The 21,028-nt window shown below is 39.2% G+C and overlaps 1 protein-coding gene across 2 annotated transcripts in view; it reads right to left on the minus strand.

Annotated features, from left to right (window-relative positions):
* The window catches only part of UBP1 (upstream binding protein 1), a 57,345-nt gene that overhangs the window by 23,086 nt on the left and 13,231 nt on the right, over positions 1–21,028 (minus strand). For both annotated transcript variants that reach the window (XM_044252767.1, XM_044252768.1), the window contains exons 2-5: positions 18,123–18,274; positions 7,193–7,269; positions 1,334–1,439; positions 792–898 (exon numbers count right to left, since the gene is read on the minus strand). In XM_044252767.1, the coding sequence (XP_044108702.1) occupies positions 792–898; positions 1,334–1,439; positions 7,193–7,269; positions 18,123–18,274 (442 nt within the window). The remainder of the gene's footprint in view (positions 1–791; positions 899–1,333; positions 1,440–7,192; positions 7,270–18,122; positions 18,275–21,028) is intronic.

Genomic DNA, 21,028 nt, shown 5'->3' on the forward strand with positions numbered 1-21,028 from the left:
TCTGCCTTCGGCTCAGGTCATGATCCCAGGATCCTGGGATTGAGCCCCACATCAGGCTCTCTGCTCAGCAGGGAGCCTGTTTCCTCTTCTCTCTCTGCCTATTTGTGATCCCTGTCAAATAAATAAATAAAATCTTTTATTAAAAAAAAGTTTTCCATTAATAACTAAAACAGAGGAAACTACTAATAACTGTTGAAGCCAGGTGATGGGTACATAGAGGATTCATTACTATTCTATTACTTTCGTGGGATTTGAAATTTTCAGTATTAGAATATCTTCTAATTATGCTAGAGAGAAAATCTTGAAACATACAGTTTTTTCAATCCCACCCTTTTACTCTGTTTTATTTTTTTAAGTGAACTCTATACCCAGTACTGAGCTTGAACTTATGACCCTGAAATGAAGATTCGTATGCTCTACTGGCCAAGCCAGCCAGGCACACCAATCCTACCCTTTTAACAGGAGCTTTGGTTAAAGAGAAATGCATCTTATGAAAAATAGAAGTTTTGATTACTGTCACTACCAATGGTAAAAGTTAACATCTGAATCACGTTTTACATATCAGACTGTCTTTATATATGTCAGCCTATAAATGATAAATGTAGTAAATTAACTCCTATTTAAAAGTTTATACATATGTAAATTTAAAGTATATAAAATAGAAGACATTACAAGATAGCTTACAAATAAGCATTTAAAGAAGATAAGATCATGCGTCAAGAATTTAACCTCATCTTTGGCCTTTCAAATGACTAGGCTAGTATACTTCTATTAACGTAAAAACTCCAAACCTGAATGAAAGCAGAAGTGCGCTTCGCAGGGTCCCACAGAAATTCAACCGCATTTAACTGGCTTGGATTTGTCCTTGTGTCAATTATTCCCACAGACATTGGAATATCTGTATTTTTAAAAAAGTTACATAGAAATTCATCCACTACGAATAATTAAAAAGCTTACCACTTACTATAATTATGTTCAAATGAAATTATTTCACCTCCACGCAGAACCTTTTTCTTCAATGTTTTCCCGGTCAACGATGCTAACATGGAAACCCATCTAAACCTACCAGACTTTCTTCCACCATGGTTTCTATTTCATTTTATTCAACATATGATGGATGGTGTCAATTAAGAATTAAATAAATGACTTCAAATTCCAAATTCCTGGCTCAGGTTCTTTAAGTACCAAAAAACTACTTCATTTCTAAATTTTTAACAATGCAAAGCACGCAGGATCTGCTAACACCAACACTCTCTCCCACACAATTACACATGGTGCCTTCTTTACCAAACAACTGCCTTCATCTCTCCAGTCTTCTGACAGCCACCCATACCTAAATCGAGAAGTCTGTCTCCTGGACGATTCCACTTCCAGCCTTCAAGCTGTTGATGCTCTGTATATTGTAGCCGTCTGTCATGGAATACAACTCTTATGATGCTCTATGGAACAAGCGGGGAAAATGAATACTTTTAAACCGGTCCAGCTACAATGCAGAAGCATTTTCGATTCTTATGCATTAACCTATAATAGAAGAACATACCAAAAAATATTCTGCTTTAAACATTTTCTAAGTGAACTGCTTTGTTCTTGGAATATCTGGATAACTCAGAAATAAAAGGCACAAATAAAATGATTACTTAGGTAAAATTATTATTTACAGTCTGATATTGCAATTCAAAATTAAGGTATATGGCCATAAAATCATTGAGCAAGAATTCTATTTCTATGAAGAAAAGAGATGCACACAGGATTTACTAAAGCCAAACAGTAGTATAAATAGAAACAGAGAAACCCAGGTACAATAGTAAAACTGTTCATTTAAAATAAGTTAGTAACTGAACTTCTTTAAAGACCCTCAAGGATAAATACTAATATATAGAAATGCTGAATCATTATATTGTACACCTGAAACTAATATAACACTTCAAGTCAATATATACTTCAATGAAATAAAAAATAAAGAAATAGTCAAGGAATAGGTGGGGGAATCTGCAAAATAAGACCCAGCAAAAAAAGAACATATATACAAAAGTCATTCTCTACTATTTCATTTGCAAGAGGCTATCTGAGGTAAGCTAGGGAGAGAAAAAACAAAACAAAACCAAACAACCCACAGGTAAGCTTTACCCAAACACTATGGTTCCTAGGGAAGACTTCACTCCACAATCTGGCCAGTTCTCTGCTCTCCGCCCACCCCTCCTTCACCTCCCAGAGGTTTGGAGTGCCAACTATTGTTTCACTCCAGGAACAGGAAAACAAGTCATCCAAATGCCTTCAGATACCACATTTGCACTAATCTGTGTTTGTGACACATTCATAGATAACTTTCTCATGATGCAATAAGATATTCACATTTCCAGTAGACACTCTGGTATAAATAGGAAATAATCTGTTAGCAATACATATAAATATTACTTTAGTGGCCCTGTATTCCCTACCCACCAGGTACTGCTCATAGCAGATAAATATTTTGAAGCAAACTATTTAAAAAGAGCCATATTTTTTCTTAAAGATTTTATTTATTTGAGAGCAAAAGAGAGCAGAGCAGGGAGGAGAGGGAGAAGCAAATTCCCTATGAGCAGGGAGCCCACGGTGGGGCTTAATCCCTGGACCCTGAGGATAATGACCTGAGCTGAAGGCAGACACCCAACCGACTTAAGTCACCCAGGAGCCCCAAAGTAGCCATATTTTAATTTGAAATACAGTTGGCCCTTCACAACATGGGGTTAGGGGCACTGAGAACTTAAGTACTTAACAACCTAGTACTGACCAGATACTTTACTGATAACATCAAAAGCCAAAAAATATATATTTTATATGCTACATATACTATATACTGTATTCTTACTATAAAGCAATCTACAGGAAAAGAATCAGTTACTAAGAAAATCATAAAATACATGTACAGTACTGTACTGTATTTATTGAAAAAAATCTGCCTGTAAACGGACTCACACCATTCAAAGCTGTGTTGTTCAAGGGTCAATTGTTGTTTAAAAAGAGGCCAAGTCAGCTGCAAGACCAAAGTGGAAATCTACAAAGGCAGTCGCTGCTCTGATTCATGCCCATCTGCCTTCCCCACCTGCACCCACGTCTACAGGGCCTGCCCAGGTGGTCCACCACACCCACTTCATGCCACTGCCTGCTGGCTGCAAACCTCACAGAGAGGGTGCACGGGCTGCTGGTGGGTGCTCGGTCACACTCACCAACACGCTGAACTCAGGATAAAGTGCAGCAGAGAAATGACATGATTTTTATTCTTTCATATTTAACTGAATCCACAAATTCAGAAGAAAACAGTATGAGAATGTAGGTATCAGATCTGAGCTTTACTAAACCCCGTTCTAGAAGGTCAGTCTAAGACAGCTCAGTAGGAATATGAAAGAAGAACCATAGTTAAGAAGCGGCAATATAGAAAACTACTGAAATGAAACCAGAAGGGGAAAAGTCATTAATTCAGACACCCAGCAACAGATAAAGGGGCCCTAACAGTACGATAAATAGAACTTGAGCACCTCACTGAGTACAGAAGCACAGTCAACAAGCTCCAAAGCATCCCTGACACCTCAGCCTTTGTTCGGCAAGACTCCCCCAGACCAGCAGAGTCAAAGATCATGGGGCCAAGAATTAGACTTAGGGAGCTCCTAGGCAAAAAATGATGTGATTTTGAGGAAATTCACCCTGCAACCTGTGGTGGTGACCAACTGTCACTCTGCATCCCAGGCAGGCTCTCAGGATCTAACTGGACATTTTCTGACAGCCACCAAATCAGATAAATGGTTTATCAGGTGAAGATGAAACAGATTTAGGACCTTTTAAAAATTAACATTTCCAATCTGGAGGTTAACTGTTTAGAGAAACCGATGCTTTCAAAAAAAGTACCCTTGTCTAGAAAGAGTATGCTGGTTTAATGACAACAAAACCTCTACTTTGCACTTATAAGGGGATGGTTTCTTTACTGTCAACAGTTCATGATCTCATGATGAAGTCGTTTTTGCCTTCATTTTTTGACTTGCTTTAATCGCGTACATTAAATGTTTTTACGTATTTTAATTTGGAACTAAATCCCAGGAAGGGGAACTTAAAGCAGTCATGCAACAATTTAATTAATTCCGCCATTCCAAGTTAATCTGACCGGTATTTTTAACTAGTTTACCAAAAGTATTTTAAAACATTTAAGTCTCCCCTATCAGACTGATTCTTTCGAAATCTTACCACCTATTCACAGGGAACCACACTAGAAAGTCAGCTTATCCTCACTGATAAATGACAACCTGCTTCAAAAGTGACTTTCCCCAGTGCTTTGAGGGATACTTAAATTTTGGCATTGGATCCACATGCCAAAGTATGTTTTATTTTCCCCAGAATGCTGAATAGCTATGAACAATGAACTTAGTTAAAATTACTGTTATAAGGGCACCTGGGTGGCTCAGTTATTAAGCATCTGCCTTTGACTCAGCTGGGATCGGGCCCCTCATCAGGCTCCCTGCTCAGCAGTAAGCCTGCTTCTCCCTCTCCTACTTTCCCTGCTTGTGTTTCCTCTCTCGCTGTGTCTGTCAAATAAATAACTAAAATCTTTAAAAAAAAAATTAGTTAAAGGGAAAAATTAAAATTCAGTAAATTCTATAGTCCAGCCAAAAAAAAAAAAAGAGTAAGAAAAAGAAAAAAGAAATGAGCAAGCACAAGGCAGAACAGGTAAAACAACACTAGCAAACCGCTGACAGTTGTGGCAGCTGGTAGGAGAACTTATCCCTAGCATCCACGATACACATGTAAAGTTTATCAGAAACTACCGCATGATAAACACATGTGGATAAACATACCATTCTATTTCTGCGTATGTTTCAATTTTATCATATAAGTAGTTTTTTAGTAGTGTTCTAACATTTTTGGATCCAGTTTTAAGGTTCTCAATACAGGGCACATGATAATGCCTTACTCAATTTTATAGACAAATCTATAATTTAAACAATTTTTCTACGCCTCTATACTGATTTAAAAAAAAAAAAAAAAAGCCAGCATCTCACAGTCACCAAACTTAACTTTCATTGGGAGAGAAGAGTTTACCCACATCTTCCCTTAAAATATGTATCATTGGTTGGATTTTAACTGGGTGTGAGACAACTGGCAGATCTGCTGAAGGTGAGCCAGGGCACCCAATAGCCTGAAAATAAACCAGCTTGGGACCAAAACATCCTGAGAGAATCTCGGACATTCAAAGCTTCCTGCACACTGGAAAATGAGAGCTATTAAGTCTGGCTCCTGCACCAGACCATCACTATTTGTCATGAAAGCCCAAAAGAGAACAGCCAACCCACGTAGGGCTTGTTCACTCTGAACCATGATGGCTTTTTAAATGGTGAGCCCAGTCAGCATGCACTATGGCCAGAATGCCCACAGGAAGGAACAAAAAAAAATAAGACCATCTGAGTTACCCTCCAGAGAAAGGACCAAATCCACTAATTGAGCATAGACACGACAGACTCAGAGTACAAACAGCAAATAACCTCTCATCCTTTGTTCCGGGTAAGATGGGAGCCCCGGGAATCAGAAGACGTCTGTCTGGGAGCTCAGTCCAATTGGCAAGACACTGACTGGTGGGGCACAAACCCCCCAACCTTCCCTCAACTGCTCATAGGATTGGGGGCTTCCTGCCTCCAGGAGTCAGAGTAACGCTAAACACTTAAACAGAGGAACGCTAAAACACGACAAATTTGTTCACCTTTTATGTTAATATCCATTCCCCCTGTGAAGGCTGCCTTTTCTGCACTCGTCCTCTAAAAAGGCAGATCCACAGAGGGCAGTCTTCCCAGTGGAATGCCTCTCTACAGTGAGGGCCCAGCAGTGCCCAGGCCCCTATATGTCTCTCTGTGGGAAGATGGAAGTATCAAGGGAACTCTTGCCTGCTTCTCTCTTGCTAACACTTAGATATACTGAAGTTCTGCCTTCTTCCTAAAGTCTTGCCCTGTAATACTACAGAATCTATAACACACCATGGTGAGTGACAGGTAGAGGCCAGAGGACCCACCCTGCATGACATTGGAGGGGGCAGAGATGGTTCTGAAGATACATCCTAAAAGGGATGAGCTATGCCTCCTATACTTGGAATGACTATCTTTATTCAGATACATTAATAAGAGTAAACTCTCGAGAGTTCAAATTTTACTTAGAGAAATTTAAGAGGTGAAATAAAAGGGTTTTTAAAAGTTTCATATAACACTTCCATTTCCTCCATACTTTTATTTTCAAAGAAAAACTTAGAAGTCTTTGATGTCACCCTACAACCTGGCAGTCGCACTACTGTGTATTTACCCTAAAGATACAAATGTAGTGATCAGAAGAGGCACATGTGCCCCAATGTTTATAGCAGCAATGTCCTCAACAGCCAAACTATGGAATGAGCCTAGACATCTGTCAACAGATGAACTATAAAGATGTGATGTGTACACACACACACACACACACACACACACACACACAGAATATTATGCAGCCATCAAAAAAACCTAGCCATTTACCATGATGTGGATGGAATTAGAGGGTATTATGCAAAGCGAAGTAAGTCAGAGAAAAACACTTATCGTATGATCTCACTGATATGAGACTGATATGAGGAATATGAAAAACATGACAGAAGACCACAGGGGACTGGAGGGAAAAATGGAACAAGACAAAACCAGGGAGAGCGACAAACCATAAAAGACTCAATCTCAGGAAACAAACTAGGGTTGCTGGAGTAGAAGAGGGTGGGAGAGATGGGGTGGGTGGGTGATGGACAATGGGGAGGGTATGTGCTATGGTGAGAGCTGTGAATTGTGTTAAGACTGATGATTCACAGACCTGTACCCCTAAAACAAATAATACATTACATGTTAATTTAAAAAAAAAAAAAGAAGAAAAAGTCTTTGATGTGGTGGTAGGCTTTTTCCTACAGCCCCAACTATGGTACCTTAGTTTCCAAAGGGTTTTCACATTTACTTTACCCAATAACTGCTATCATTTGTTTTACAGATAAGTAAACAAAATACAGCTCAAAAAGTTAGTTAGGAGTCTCAATACAGCCATTACTTCTCAGAGTGAATTATTTTTAAATAACTCTTGTGCAAACAAAACCCCAAAACTTTAACAGCAAAACTGCTACTTTTTTCAATCATTGTAGCATCTGTTAGGAATTAAGATGGATCATCCTTACCTTTACCAATTTTCCAGTGATCTCAGGCATATCTCCCATTTTCCGGTTATCCAGCATCCGAATTTCATAAGACTGACCTATTATAAAGAAATTAGTGAATGTAAAGAAATCATGTATCACCAACAAGCCATATAAAGAATATCACTCTGTTTAGCATAAAAATTCAGTGGTCTCTCGGGGTGACTGGGTAGCCTGGTAGGGTGAGCTATGGACTCTTGATTTCAGCTGATCATGATCTTGGGGTCGTGGGATGGAGCCCTGGCATGGGGCTCTGTGCTCAGAGTAGGATCTGCAGTATTCTCTCTCCCTCTGCTCCTTCCCAATCCCACACGTGTGTGTGTATGTGTGTGTGTGTGTGAGCACATACGCGTTCACTCTCACTCTAATAAGTAAATAAAATCTTTAAAAGAAAAAAAATTCAACTCTTAACTGGAGAAGCAATTCGTATCGATCTTTCTCTTTCCTGCAAACAACACCATCCTCTCCTCCTTGCATAGTTACAGAAGACTCAAGAGTTTTACAATTGATTTTCATGTTATACTCCCACACTAAACTTTTATTATGCATACGTGCATAATACATGACAAAATTTTTATCAGTTTTATTGAGATATAACTTACATACCATAAAATTCACCATTTTAAGAAAGTGTACAATTAACTGGTTTTTAGTATATTCAGAATTGTGTAGCCATCACCAAAGCCAATTTTGGAGCATTTTCATCACCCCCAAAAGAAAATCCTACCCCTCAGCAGTCACTTCCCATCCTCGCCTACCCAAGCCCCTGGAAGCCCCTCATCAATCTAACTTTCCGTCTCTAGGGATATGCCCACTTCACACGCTTGATACAAATGGAATCACACCCTATGTGATTAACTGACTTCTTCTATGAAGCATGTTTCCAAGGTTTTCGTATGTTATAGAAGGTACTAGGATAGGCATATCTCCCTTTTGTTGCTCCCTGCTTTATCGCACTTTGCAGTGCTCGCTTCGGCAGCACATATACTAAAATATCGCACTTTGCAGAAATTAGTTTGTTTTTATAACTGAAGGTTTGTGACAACCCTGCATCAAACAAGTCTATTGGGGCGCCCTTTCTTCCAACAGAATCTGCTCATTTTGTGTCACTGCATCACATTTAGTAATTCTCACAGTATTTTGAACTTTTTCATCATTATTATAGTTGTTATGGTGAACTATGATCAGAGTCATTATAGGTCACTTTTTAGCAATAAGGAATTTTTTTAAAAACCTTTTTAAATTTAATTTTTATTTGACAGAAAGAGACACAGTGAAAGAGGGAACCCAAACAGGGGGAGTGGGAGAGGGAGAAGCAGGCTTCCCACTGGGCAGGGAGCCCAATGCAGGGCTCAATCGCAGGACCCTGGGATCATGACCTGAGCCAAAGGCAGATGCTTAACAACTAAGCCACCCAGGTGCCTAAGCAATAAAGAATTTTTAAATTAAAAATGTTGGGGCGGAGGCTCCTGGGTGGCTGGTTAAGCCTCTGCCTTCAGGTCAGGTCATGATCTTGGGGTCCTGGGATTGAGCCCCACATCGGGCTCTCTGCTCAGCAGGGAGCCTGCTTCCCCACCCCGGCCCCTACCTGCCTCTCTGCCTACTTGGGATCTCTCTCTCTGTCAAATAAATAAATAAAATCTTAAAAAAATATATATATATTAGGGCAGCCAGTCAAGCATCTGCCTTTGGCTCAGATCATGATCTTGGGTCCTGGGACTGAGCCCCATGTTGGGCTCCCTGTTCAGCAGGCAGCCTGCTTCTCCCTTTCCCACTCCCCCTGCTTGTGCTCTCTATCAAGTAAATAAATAAATTAAACCTTTAAAAAAAGGTATATACATGTTTTCTTAGACATTAATGCTACAGCATACAATAGACTCAGAATGGTGTCAAGGTAACTTTTATATGCACTAAGAACCCAAAACATTCATGTGACTCACTTTCCTGCAATACTTACTTTATTGTGGAGCTCTGGAATAGAACCTGCAGTCAGTCCAAGGTGTGACTGTACTGCATTACATTCTATTGCAAATATTATTTCACTGCACAATCATACCACATTTTGTTCATCCATTCATCAGCTGATGGACACCTAGGCTGTTTCTCCTTCTTGGCTATTATGAGTAGTGATACTATGAACATATGTGTACTGTATTTTGTGTGAGCTAAGACCAAATTTTAATCCTAGAGCCTTCTTCCTTGTGACCAATGAGCCCTACTCACATTCTCTCACTGGTCAGGTAGTGTTCATACGAAAACACAAACAGATGGTCACACACCAACTATATAATTAAGAAAATGAGCTGCTGCCAAAAGTTAAGAATGTACTCCAAACCTGCAAAAATGATTTCTGAATTATCTGTCATTAAGTAATAAATAGGACAGTATAATTTGACATGAAAAAAATCAATAGTAATTAAGGAATGTTTCTAGTACCATATGAACTTGGGGATCTTTATGATCTAGTCCACACTCCAATGGGGCTTACCCTATATAAAAATATACAAAGGATACTAGATCATTTATTTGGTCACAAAATACAAGCAGATCACTTCAAAGCTGGTGAGAGAAAACCATTATATAGAGTAAGTTACTAAAGAAGAGTCCTTAAGTCATTCAACAAACAGAGAGATCACCACTAATTAATATTATGGCAAGAGACATTTTTTTTTAAAAGATTTTATTTATTTATTTGAGAGCGAGACAGTGAGAGAGAGCATGAGCGAGGAGAAGGTCAGAGGGAGAAGCAGACTCCCCGTGGAGCTGGGAGCCTGATGCGGGACTCGATCCCAGGACTCCGGGATCATGACCTGAGCCGAAGGCAGTCGTCCAACCAACTGAGCCACCCAGGCGTCCCATGAGACATTTTTAAAGAGTTAAATTTGCAGCATACTTAACAAAGGATCTAAACTCAGAAAATAATAAATTTTAAAATAAAGCATATGAATAGGCATTTTTGAAAACTATACCATCATATACTTAAAATTATTCAACCTCACAAAAATTTTAAAATTTTAAAATGTTTGTGCTATCAGATCAACAAAAAATGTTTAATTAAAAAGCAAGTGGGTGAGAAATACGCACATAAAATGTGGCAGGAATATGAACTGATGAAAGTCCTTCTGAAAAGCAACCTGGCTACCCCTGTTAAGTTAAATAACTTTGACTAGGGGATTCTGACTCGTCAATACAAACAGGAAAAATGCCAAGAGGGGGAATATCTGCAACTCACATTAGACACAAAGGGCTAATCTGACTAATACATAAAGAACTTCTACAAAATCACAAATGTCCAACATCCCTACAAGAAAAAAAATGAGCAAAGGACATAAACACAATCACAAAAGAAGAAATGCCAACGGTTCTTGAACATATTAAAAGACATCCAATCTTCATCAGAGAAATGCAAATTAAAATCACACTGAAATCAATTTTCGCATATCAGGTTAGCATAAATCCCTCAGTCCGAAACAGTCACTCTATGGATAGCAGGAGTGGGGATGGAAAGAAACTGTCACTCTAGAAACTATTCTGAAGGGAGAGACTAAGCATTTTCTGGTGTATTAGATATATAGTGTGAGGGGGGAAGGGAAAAAGAGTTGAGGATTATTCCAAACTTCTGGCCACAGAAGGTCCTCAACATGAGGAAAACCACCAGGAATAGATCTAGGGGAGAAAATCATAAATGCAATTGACTACATTAAGTCTGAGATACCTACTGGCCATCCAAATTGATAATCAGGTTGATTTATAAATGTGGAGCTAAGAGGAAGAAATCCCAATTGGAGATATTAACAGAGGACTTTTCAGGGTTACAGCTGTTAGGTAAAGCTACTTAAAGACATGATCATCTGAGGAGTGAATGTAGAAAAAAGAGAAGAGGGTCAAGATACTTCTCTAGGATAGACAGTAAGAAAAGCAGCCAGTGAGATGGGAGGTGGAAGAGGTGCCGAGCAACCTGCCCAGGATAACTTGTCCCACCAGGATTATTTTATGATCCTCAAAATCTCAAATTTTTATGACTGAAAAAAAATCAAATCAAGGACAAACCTCAATGTTCCTGTCTTTGTATCATTTTTTTCCAATCAATCTAACAAGAACATTTCTGTGCTCAATATAAAGTTTAATCTATTTCTACAAACACAGCTCAGGATTTGTTGTTCCTACATTAAACTACCACAGACTTTTATTCTTCTAAAATCAAAAGTAATTAAAAAAAAAAAAGTCCCCATACACTTGTTATTCTTCAAATGGTTTCTCTAGGGGCACCTGGCTGGCTCAAAGGACCGTGACTCCTGATCTTGGGGTTGTGAGTTCAAGCCCCATGTTGGGTACAGAGATTACTTAACAATAAAATCAACAGGAGCACCTGGGTGGCTCAGCTGGCTAAGCGTCTGACTTCAGCTTAGGTCGTGACCTCAGGGTCCTGGGATCAAGCCCCACATCAGATTCCCTGCTCAGCGAGGAGTCTGCTTCTCCCTCTCCTCTGTCCCTCCCCCCGGCTTGTACTCTCTGATAAATAAATAAAATCTTAAAAAGAAATAAAATATTTTTTAAAAATAATATAAAAAATCAAAGAATATAACAACACAGTTTCTAACATATGTGACAGATCTCCTGAGTCATTACACAGGAATGGAGTCCCAGGTTAGGTCCTAATCATTTAAAAGAGCTGCTCATCCAACAGCAACAGGAAACTAACAGAGCAACCAAGGTCTAAATAGTTGGGTTTTCCAGTACAGTCAGAAACCAAAAAGCTACTTAGCTATAAAAGACAGTAACAGCAGCAAAGTTCATGTGCTTCCTGTGTGCTGCCTAGCTTATAAGTGCATTATACACATTATACAATTTAATTCTCAACTACCTTATGTGGAGAGAATTAAATTAAGGAACTTGCCTAGGCTAGCAAATGAGGGCATGGAATCCCCACACAGGCAGCCTCGTTCCACAGATTGCAGACAGCCCCTACTCACCAGGGCCCTCTCCACCTCCCACCCCACCACATGCAGAAAAGACACAAGAGACTTTAAATCACTGCTCACTGTAACTAGGTGAAAAACATTTAAAAGAAACCAAAAGGTATGTGAAGAATGTGCTTAAGGACATCTAACAGGCAACAGGGGTGTTTATATCCCAGGCAGTGGAGTTTCATCAGCAGCCACATATGACAGCAACTACCACACCTTACCACAGAGATGCTAAGGTTAAGTTCTTTTTTACATTTCATCCTTTAGTGACAAGACCATCACATTAACCATAATCCCGCTTAAGCACACAATTCAACCATCACGTGAACAAGTTTAGTTTACTGGAATAAATTCAATAAAATATTAACTATATAAATTTTTGTTATATAAAGACTGTCATAAATGTGATTAGAATCCTCTTAGGTATTTTTAAATGGTTCTAATTCAGTGGCTGCCTGAGGCAAGCAGAATTCAGTAAATGGGAGACAGGGAAAGAAGACTTTTTACTGTATACCCTTTCATACCTTTTAATTTTTGAACCATCTATATAAATCATCTATTTAAACCGTTAAATTCTGGGGCACCTGGGTAGCTCAGTAAGTGACTGCCTTCAGTTCAGGTCATGATCCCAGGGGTCCTGGGATCATGCCCCATTGGGCTCCCAGCCCAGCAGGGGGTCCTGCTTCTCCCTCTGCCCCTCAACCCTGCCTGTGTTCTCCTGCTCTGTCAATAAAAATCTTAAAAAAAAAAAACTTGTTAAATTTTAAATGGTGACAACTAAAAACTTAGAAAACACTGGAACTTTTCTAGTAACTATTCCAATAATTACTTGGGTAGTTAAGAAAACTAGATTTGTAATCAGAATACTCTTAAATCTTTAACTGTAAAAAGCATGGCATGGTCAATAATCCAACTAGGTAACTGTAGGAGTAATTACTCCTTCTGAAGTTTTCATATAATCATAAAATGGAGATAACTGTGCTTTCATTAATCATCCATTATTTCCAATTTTCCTCCCGTATACTAGAATGAATGCAGCTAAACTCACATGTGTGTTAAAAAAGAATAAACTTGTGCTGGCTAATACCTTCTTACAGAATTTGTATGTCCTTTTTTGATATTAAAAAAAAAGGCAACATTGCCATGTTAAGTCATTTTCCTTGGTGGAACTGAAGAATTCATCTGAATTCAAGAAAATGGATTCATGAGGGGAGCCTGGGTGGCTCAGTCGTTAGGCGTCTGCCTTCAGCTCATGTCATGATCCCAGAGTCCTGGGATGGAGCCCGCATTGGGCTCTCTGCTCAGTGAAAAGCCTATTTCTCCCTCTCCCATTCCTCTGCTTGTGTTCCCTCTCTCACTGTTTCTCTCTGTCAAATACACAAATGAAATCTTTAAAACAAAGATAAAAATGATTCATAAGCCTTAAAAATGAGTGACAATCTGATTCCTAAAAACACAGGCAGTAAATTATGTCAAATGATCAATACTAAAATGGTGTCAGCCAGGAAGACTTCACAAGAACTTTCCATGACAATGTCACTCCAGTTTTTGTTTGTCCTGGAAGCTTTTAATCTCTCCTTCTATTTTCAATGATAGCCTAGCTGGGACAATGTCACTCCAGCTGAAAAAAATATACATGGGGTTTTACTGGATTCCAGATAAAATCAATCAAGTCTCGGGGCGCCGGGGTGGCTCAGTGGGGTAAGCCTCTGCCTTCAAGCTTGGGTCGTGATCTCAGGATCCTGGGATCGCCTTGGGCTCTCTGCTCGGCAGGGAGCCTGTTCCTCGCCCCCGCCTGCCTCTCTGTCTGCTTGTGATTTCTGTCTCTCTGTCAAATAAATGAATAAAATCTAAAAAAAAATTAATCAAGTCTCATTACTATTGTCCATACCTAACCCAAATTCTCTTTACACTAATTTTTCAGGAAAGGTTTCTATTTAAAAAAAAAAAAGAAAAAGAAAAAGTCAAAACTGCACATGCACTACTGAGAATATTTCCTTTGAAAAGGGAGTCCTATCACCTGAAGGTACTTTGCTGAGCCTGGACCTCTGTTTGCTTCTGCAGCTTTAAAGAGATGGGGTGAAGGACACTCAGCCACACCTCTCCCCAAGCCAAACCTTGCTGTCTCTGGAAAGAACTATGGATCCTCTCCTTAGAAACATACACATATATAAAAAATTGAAAACAATCTCAGGGGAACCATGAAAAATCATGCATCCAGAACCTTTTGTCCAAGTGATAAATGCTAGGAGACAAGTCTGTGAAAGAACTATACACACTGTAATATGTATACCTGACACTCATGTATCGTATTTAAGTTTTTACAATTCTTTTAAAAGGTATATGAAATAATTCCTTTATGAATACTTTAATGTTTTTAATAGTTATTCAAATGGCATTTTTAATTTCTTTTTTTAAAAAGATTTAAAAATCTTTAAATTAAATTAAAAAATCTCCCTCCTGAGCAGAGAGCCTGATGCAGGACTTGATCCCAGACCCTGGGATCACGACCTGAGCCAAAGGCAGACATTTAACTGACTGAGCCACACAGGCCTCCCCCAAATGGCAATTTTTAAGTAACAATTTTAGTTATTTTAGAGAGAGAGAGAAAGCAAGTGCACGCATGTGCTCAAGCAAGGGAAGGAGCAGAGGGAGAACAAGAGAGAAACAGACTCCTCCCTGAGTGGGGAGCCCAACGCGGGGCCAGATCTCACAATCCTGAGACCATGACCTGAGCCAGAATCACGAGTTGGACGCTTAACCAACTGAACCACCCAGGCACCCCATTATTCATGTTTTTCTTAAAGATTTATTTGAGACAGAGAGAGAGAGAGCACACAAGAGAAAGAACACAAGCAGGGGGGAGGGGCAGAGGGAGAAGCAGACTCCGTGCTGAGCAGGGAGCCCAATGTGGGATTCAATCCCAGAACCCTGGGATCATGACCTGAGCTGAAGGCAGTCATTTAACTGTCTGAGCTACCCAGGCACATATACAGTTCACTTTTCCACTTTTTTCTTAAAAGACAAAGAAATTAAAAGATAAATTCTACAGCCAAGAGAAGATACATTATTAATACTGCAGTGAGCAGGGATGCCTAGGCGGCTCAACTGGCTGAGCATCTGCCTTTAGCTCAGGTCATGGTCCTGGGGCCCTGAGGTTGGGTCCTGTGTCTGGCTCCCAGCTTGGTGGGGAGTCCGTTTGTCTCTCTCCCTTTGCCCCTCCCTGCCGCTCATGCTCCCTCTCTGTGAAATCAATAAATAAAATCTTAAGAAAAAAAAAAAAATACTGCAGTGAGCAGAGTCAAGTGCAAGAAAATCGCCTGCACTTACACTAGTTAGTCAAGCTGGAGTATCATCTGGGAGGGGCATACAACAGAGCCTGCTAAGGTGCTGGAAATACTAGACAGAGACAGTAGTTTCAAGGGAATAATACATGTAAAAATTGACTGATTTATATACTTAAGAGTTGTTTTTCAAATCTAAGCTTGATCAAATTCACACTGAACAAATTAATCAACTGCTCTCAGCTTGGTTTTTAAATCTGAAAGTGGATCTTTTTAAAGTAAGCTTGAACTCATGACCCTGAGATCAAGAGTCACATACTGGACCTCAGGGGTGCCTGCGTGGCTCTGTTTTAAGCATCCAACTCTTGATTTTGGCTCAGGTCATGATCTCTGGGAGATGAGATCAAGCCCCACATAGAGCTCTGTGCTGGGTGTGGAGCCTGCTTAGGATTTTTTCTCTCCCTCTCCCCTCACCATGTACTCCTTCTCTCTGAAAAAGATTTAAAAAAAAAAAAAAAAGTCACATGTTCTAACAACTGAGCCAGCCAAGTACGCCTAAAATGGATTAATAAAACTTTTCCTACTAGAGTTACTGTGGGAATTAAAAAACATATGTATAGTACTTAGTACAATGCTTAATAAATAGTAAGCACTCAGAGAATGTCAATCTAATATATCATTACTACAGATGGGGAATTGCAATTTTTAACAACATGAGAGATCTTTTTCCATTTAGTAATAACAGTGATAAATTAGGGATACTTCCCCAGGCCAACAGACAGACACATCCAACACATTCCCTTAAACAAGGGTGTGTGTGTGTGCACGCAAGTACACTCATTCATCCCATGATATGCACATAACAGTTCTTACTCAAATATTCTCCAAGTAAGAGAAATACAGGTTATTTCCTAGTCATTAGAAATAAAGCTAGAGTGTATAACTGTGCCCCCATATGGTTTCTTCTGATTATTTTTACATCTAAAATAAATCTTGCTATATAAACTTAAAGGATTATTTTTACATCTAAAATAAATCTTGCCATATAAACTTAAAGTAGTTTCTTTTTTTGTTGTTAAGATTTTCTTTGAGAGAGAGCACAAGTGGGATAAAGAGCAGAGAGAGAAGCAGACTCGAGTGGAGTGAAGGGCAGATAGAAAGGGAAAAGCTCAATGAAGGGCCTTTCAAATAGGATACTTAAAGGATGCCTAAGTGGCTCAGATGGTTAAACGTCTGCCTTTAGCTCAGGTCATGATCCCAGGGTCCTGGGTTTGAGTCCTACATTGGGCTTCCTGCTCAGAGGGAAGTCCACTTCTTCCCCTCATGCTCTTTAAAAAAAAAAAAAAAAAAAAAGACATGTAAGTCTCAAACAACAGAATGACTACTCAAACAATGTTAACAACAGAGTTAGGGTATTGTACAAGTGCTATGGTAGAATAACCTGGGGTAAAACTTCATAGATTCTGCATTTATATATCAAATGAAAAGCTAAAGTTATTCTTCCACATTTCAGAATGCTAATCATAGCAGTCCAAAACCCAGAGCTCTGTCCAAACATTCAAAGAATTAAAGATTCTATTTAATGACAGAAAAATAATTATAATATGTTCTTAAGTGAACAGATATTAACTCCAATTTTATTGAAATAAAGTAGATGTACAAATAAGAAAATATACCTATTAGATAAACTACTTTATCTTGGTGAGAGCAGTTAATTTCCAGCTTTATGTCTTGACATATTTCCTAATCTTTCAACAGTGAGAGGATGTACTATTTTTATAAGAATAAAAGTTCTGATTTTGTTTAAAAATAAGGGTGCAACATGCTTTCAATGTATCCAACAAATTCATAGCTATGTAACAAAGTACTTTTGTTTAATTTGGTTAGTCACACTGGCCTATGCCCAAACTGCTGAGAGAACCTCAAAAAAATACCTTATAATTTCCAAGAGTAAATTCTACCCCCACATCTCCATTTTCCATTCTGCCAGCTCTCACTTTCCTATCAGCAAAACTTCATATTCTCATAAAGTGTGAACAAAATATGAGTAGACAAAATCGGACATGGCTTATTTTATTTATTTTTTTTAAGATTTTATTTATTTATTTGACAGAGATCACAAGTAGGCAGAGAGGCAGGCAGAGAGAGAGAGAGGAGGAAGCAGGCTCCCTGCTGAGCAGAGCGCCCGATGCGGGACTCGATCCCAGGACCCTGAGATCATGACCTGAGCCGAAGGCAGAGGCTTAACCCACTGAGCCACCCAGGCGCCCCGGACAGACTCCATCTTGGTGCAGCTTGTCTATTTTCAGCACAAACCTGCTTTAGGCCTGAGACCCAGGTTCCTTGATTCACTCTCAAGTTCCATATTGAAACCAGCATTCCTAAAAATAACTGACATCCTTTCCTACTTGCTTCTCCTTTGGATTTCGCCTGAAAAACCCTGTAAAAAATCTTATTGCAAGGGCCCTCTTTGTGCATATCAGGTTCCATGAACTACAACTCTGCTGGCTAACAGTAAATGCCTATGGTTTTTGTTAACTAAAGTTGTCAAATTTAAGAAAAATCATCTAATTTTAAATTACTACTTGTAAATTCATCTGTAAAGCCACACTCAAGCTGTGTGTCCGTCCTTCGTTCAGAGCACGATGCAGCCATACTCACCTTGGTTCAAGTACGTGAGAGTCTCGTCGTGCAGTTTTACTGCAGGCGAGGTGGCAGCGCACATCACATACTGAAAGGGTGGGTGTTTAGTCTCACCGTCCAGTGGAAGGCTGGAATCTTCTTGTTTAAAAATGGGCAACGCCAAGACATCGCTGAAAGGCAAGAGAACCAACAGTGGTCTTGAGTTTAAAATATTTAAAAGCATATAAAAACATGGAAGGGCAGTTTCTTTTAAAATTTAAGCTCAGGAGTGCCTGCTCAGTCCGTGGAGTGTGCAACTCTTGATCTCAGGGTTGTGAGTTCAAGCTCCATGGTGGGTGTAGCAATTATTTAAAAATTATATATAACCTTTATTAAAAAAATAAATAAAAATAACATTTAAGGGGTGCCTGGGTGGCTCAGTGGGTTAAGCCTCTGCCTTCAGCTCAGGTCATGATCTCAGGATCCTGGGATCAAGCCGTGCATCAGGCTCTCTTGCTCGGCGGGGATCCTGCTTCCTGCTCTCTCTCTCTTGCCTACTTGTGATCTGTCAAATAAATAAATAGAGTTTAAAAAAAATTTAAACTCCAAAATGTCACACAGAATAAAAGAACTATTCATGTTAATCTGGCTCCCCAAAAGAGAGTTTAATAACCTATATCTCTAGTGTGGGTGTGGGGAGAAGGGGGGAGCAGTTACGATGAGGCAGATAAAATAAAAAGTATTTAATAGTTAATAAAGTCCATGCTACTTACTGATCAAGAGATCTAATAATATACATGCTACTTCAAAAAATTCTTCAAAAACTTTAAACTCCATATTATTTCTATTAAAACAAGAGCAAGTAGGACCCCTGGGTGGCTCAGTCGGTTAGGCGTCTGCCTTTGGCTCAGGTCGTGATTCCAGGGTCATGGGATTGAGCCCCTACTAAGTAGGGAGTCTGCTTCTTCCTCTGACCCTCCCCCCCTCATGTTCGCACGCCCTCTCTGTCTCCGAAATAAATAAATCTAAAAAAAGAGTCTTAAAAAGACAGCAAGTCAAGAGTACATAGCTACCTGTTTTGAAAGGTAGGTCACATTGGTACTATAAAATCACAAAGAAGCATTTGATTAAAATGGTACTTTACAAAAAGTACCCTGCAAGGCCTAGCAAACACTGAGAGCATAAAGCTTCATGCTTAGTCTGAAACAATGGCTTCTTCTGCGAGGGAACAGCAGCAGTAGAAACAGCTGCTATTTTTTCCCCCAAGAATAATTTGTGGCATTGATTGGAAGGGAGGAGGGTTGGGGGGAGCTTCTGGGGCACTCTCTATATTCTCTGTTAACCCAAACACACATGGATGTGTTTATTTTGTTTTGCTGTAAAAAGAGCTGCGAATATAACTTATATTCCATAAAAATTCACCCTTTTAAAGTGTGTAATTTGACGGGTTCTGGTAAATTAATAGAGTTGTGCATTACTACAGCTATCTAATTCCAGAACATTTTCATCACCTCAAAAAAAAATCTCACACCCATTAGCAGTCATTCCCCAGCCCTATCCCCCAACCCTACCCCTGGTCTTGACAGTGATCTATTTTGTCTCTATGCATTTGCCTATTCTAAACATTTAATACAAATAGAATCATATGGTCTTCTTTTACTTAATGTGTTTTCAAGGTCCACCCCTGTTGTAGCATATACAGTACTTTATCGTTCCTTTTTGGGGGTGAATGATATTCCCTTATGTATGGATAGACCACACTGTGTTTATCCATTCTGGGACATCTGGGTTGTTTCCATTTTTTAGCTATTATGAATAATGCTGCTATGAATAGCTGCATGTTTTTCATGTAGACATATGTTTAATTCCCCTGGATATAAACCCAGGAGTAGAACTGCTAGGTTATATGGTTACTGTTTAACTTTTTGAGGAAATGCCTAACGCTTTCCAAAGCAGCTGCACCATTTTTACATTCCCATCATTAATGTATGAGTTATAGGTATTTGTTTTTGAGATAAATCACTGACTTGTACCTCTGTATCTTGATAATGTTTCCATGTTCGTTCTTCAACAAAAAGTAAAATAATAAAATCTCCAAATGAGGGGTGCTTGGATGACTCAGCTAGCTAAGGTATGGACCTTGATTTCAGCTCAGATCATGATCTCAGGGTTGTTGAGATCGAGCCCTGCTCAGCAAGGAGTCTGCTCTAGATTCTCTTTCCCTCCACCCCTCCCCCTGCCCTATGCTTTCCCCCTTGCTCTAAAATAAATAAATCTTTTAAAAAATATAACCAAATGAAGAACTACTACATCAACACCAATAGCAAGGGTTTGTCTGAATTGCTTGCTTTCCTTTTTTTATCTCTACAGGCCATTAAGTAAGATATCTGGCTAGTCCATTTTAATTAAATTCAACTTAAAACAAAATGTTGAAATAAATAAGATGGGAGAAAAAACCTGCATTGCATTCCCCCCTCCCTGCATATACTCTATTAAAGCACCAGACTGATTATTCAGAGACTTATTACCCACTAGTCCTCCTCTTTATCCCTGGAAACCGTCAAAATGCTTCTAAGTATACAAGTATAACAGAAACACACAGCGATGGTCGCCAATCCTCCTCTATGGCTCTTCTCAGCACAACCTAGAGGTCACCTAAGTGGCACAGATATAAAACCTTGTGGCAGATATAGAAACTTTTCAGGTGACTTAAAAGAGGTACTTTAAGACTTGAGAACAACTCTCTTCATGAAAAACAACTATAACAGTCAAAATGGTTCTACAGTAGATGAAAAAAATATATACATTCTTATGTCCTATATATGTAAGTATTTAAAGGACAAGAAAAAGAGGCGCCTGGCTGGCTCAGTCAGTAGGGCATGCAACTCTTGATCTCTAGGTTGTAAGTTTGAGCCCCAAGTTGGGTGGGGAATAGAGATTACTTG

The sequence above is a fragment of the Neovison vison genome, chromosome 6, assembly GCF_020171115.1.
Source record: "Neovison vison isolate M4711 chromosome 6, ASM_NN_V1, whole genome shotgun sequence".
NCBI classification, from domain to species: domain Eukaryota; kingdom Metazoa; phylum Chordata; class Mammalia; order Carnivora; family Mustelidae; genus Neogale; species Neogale vison.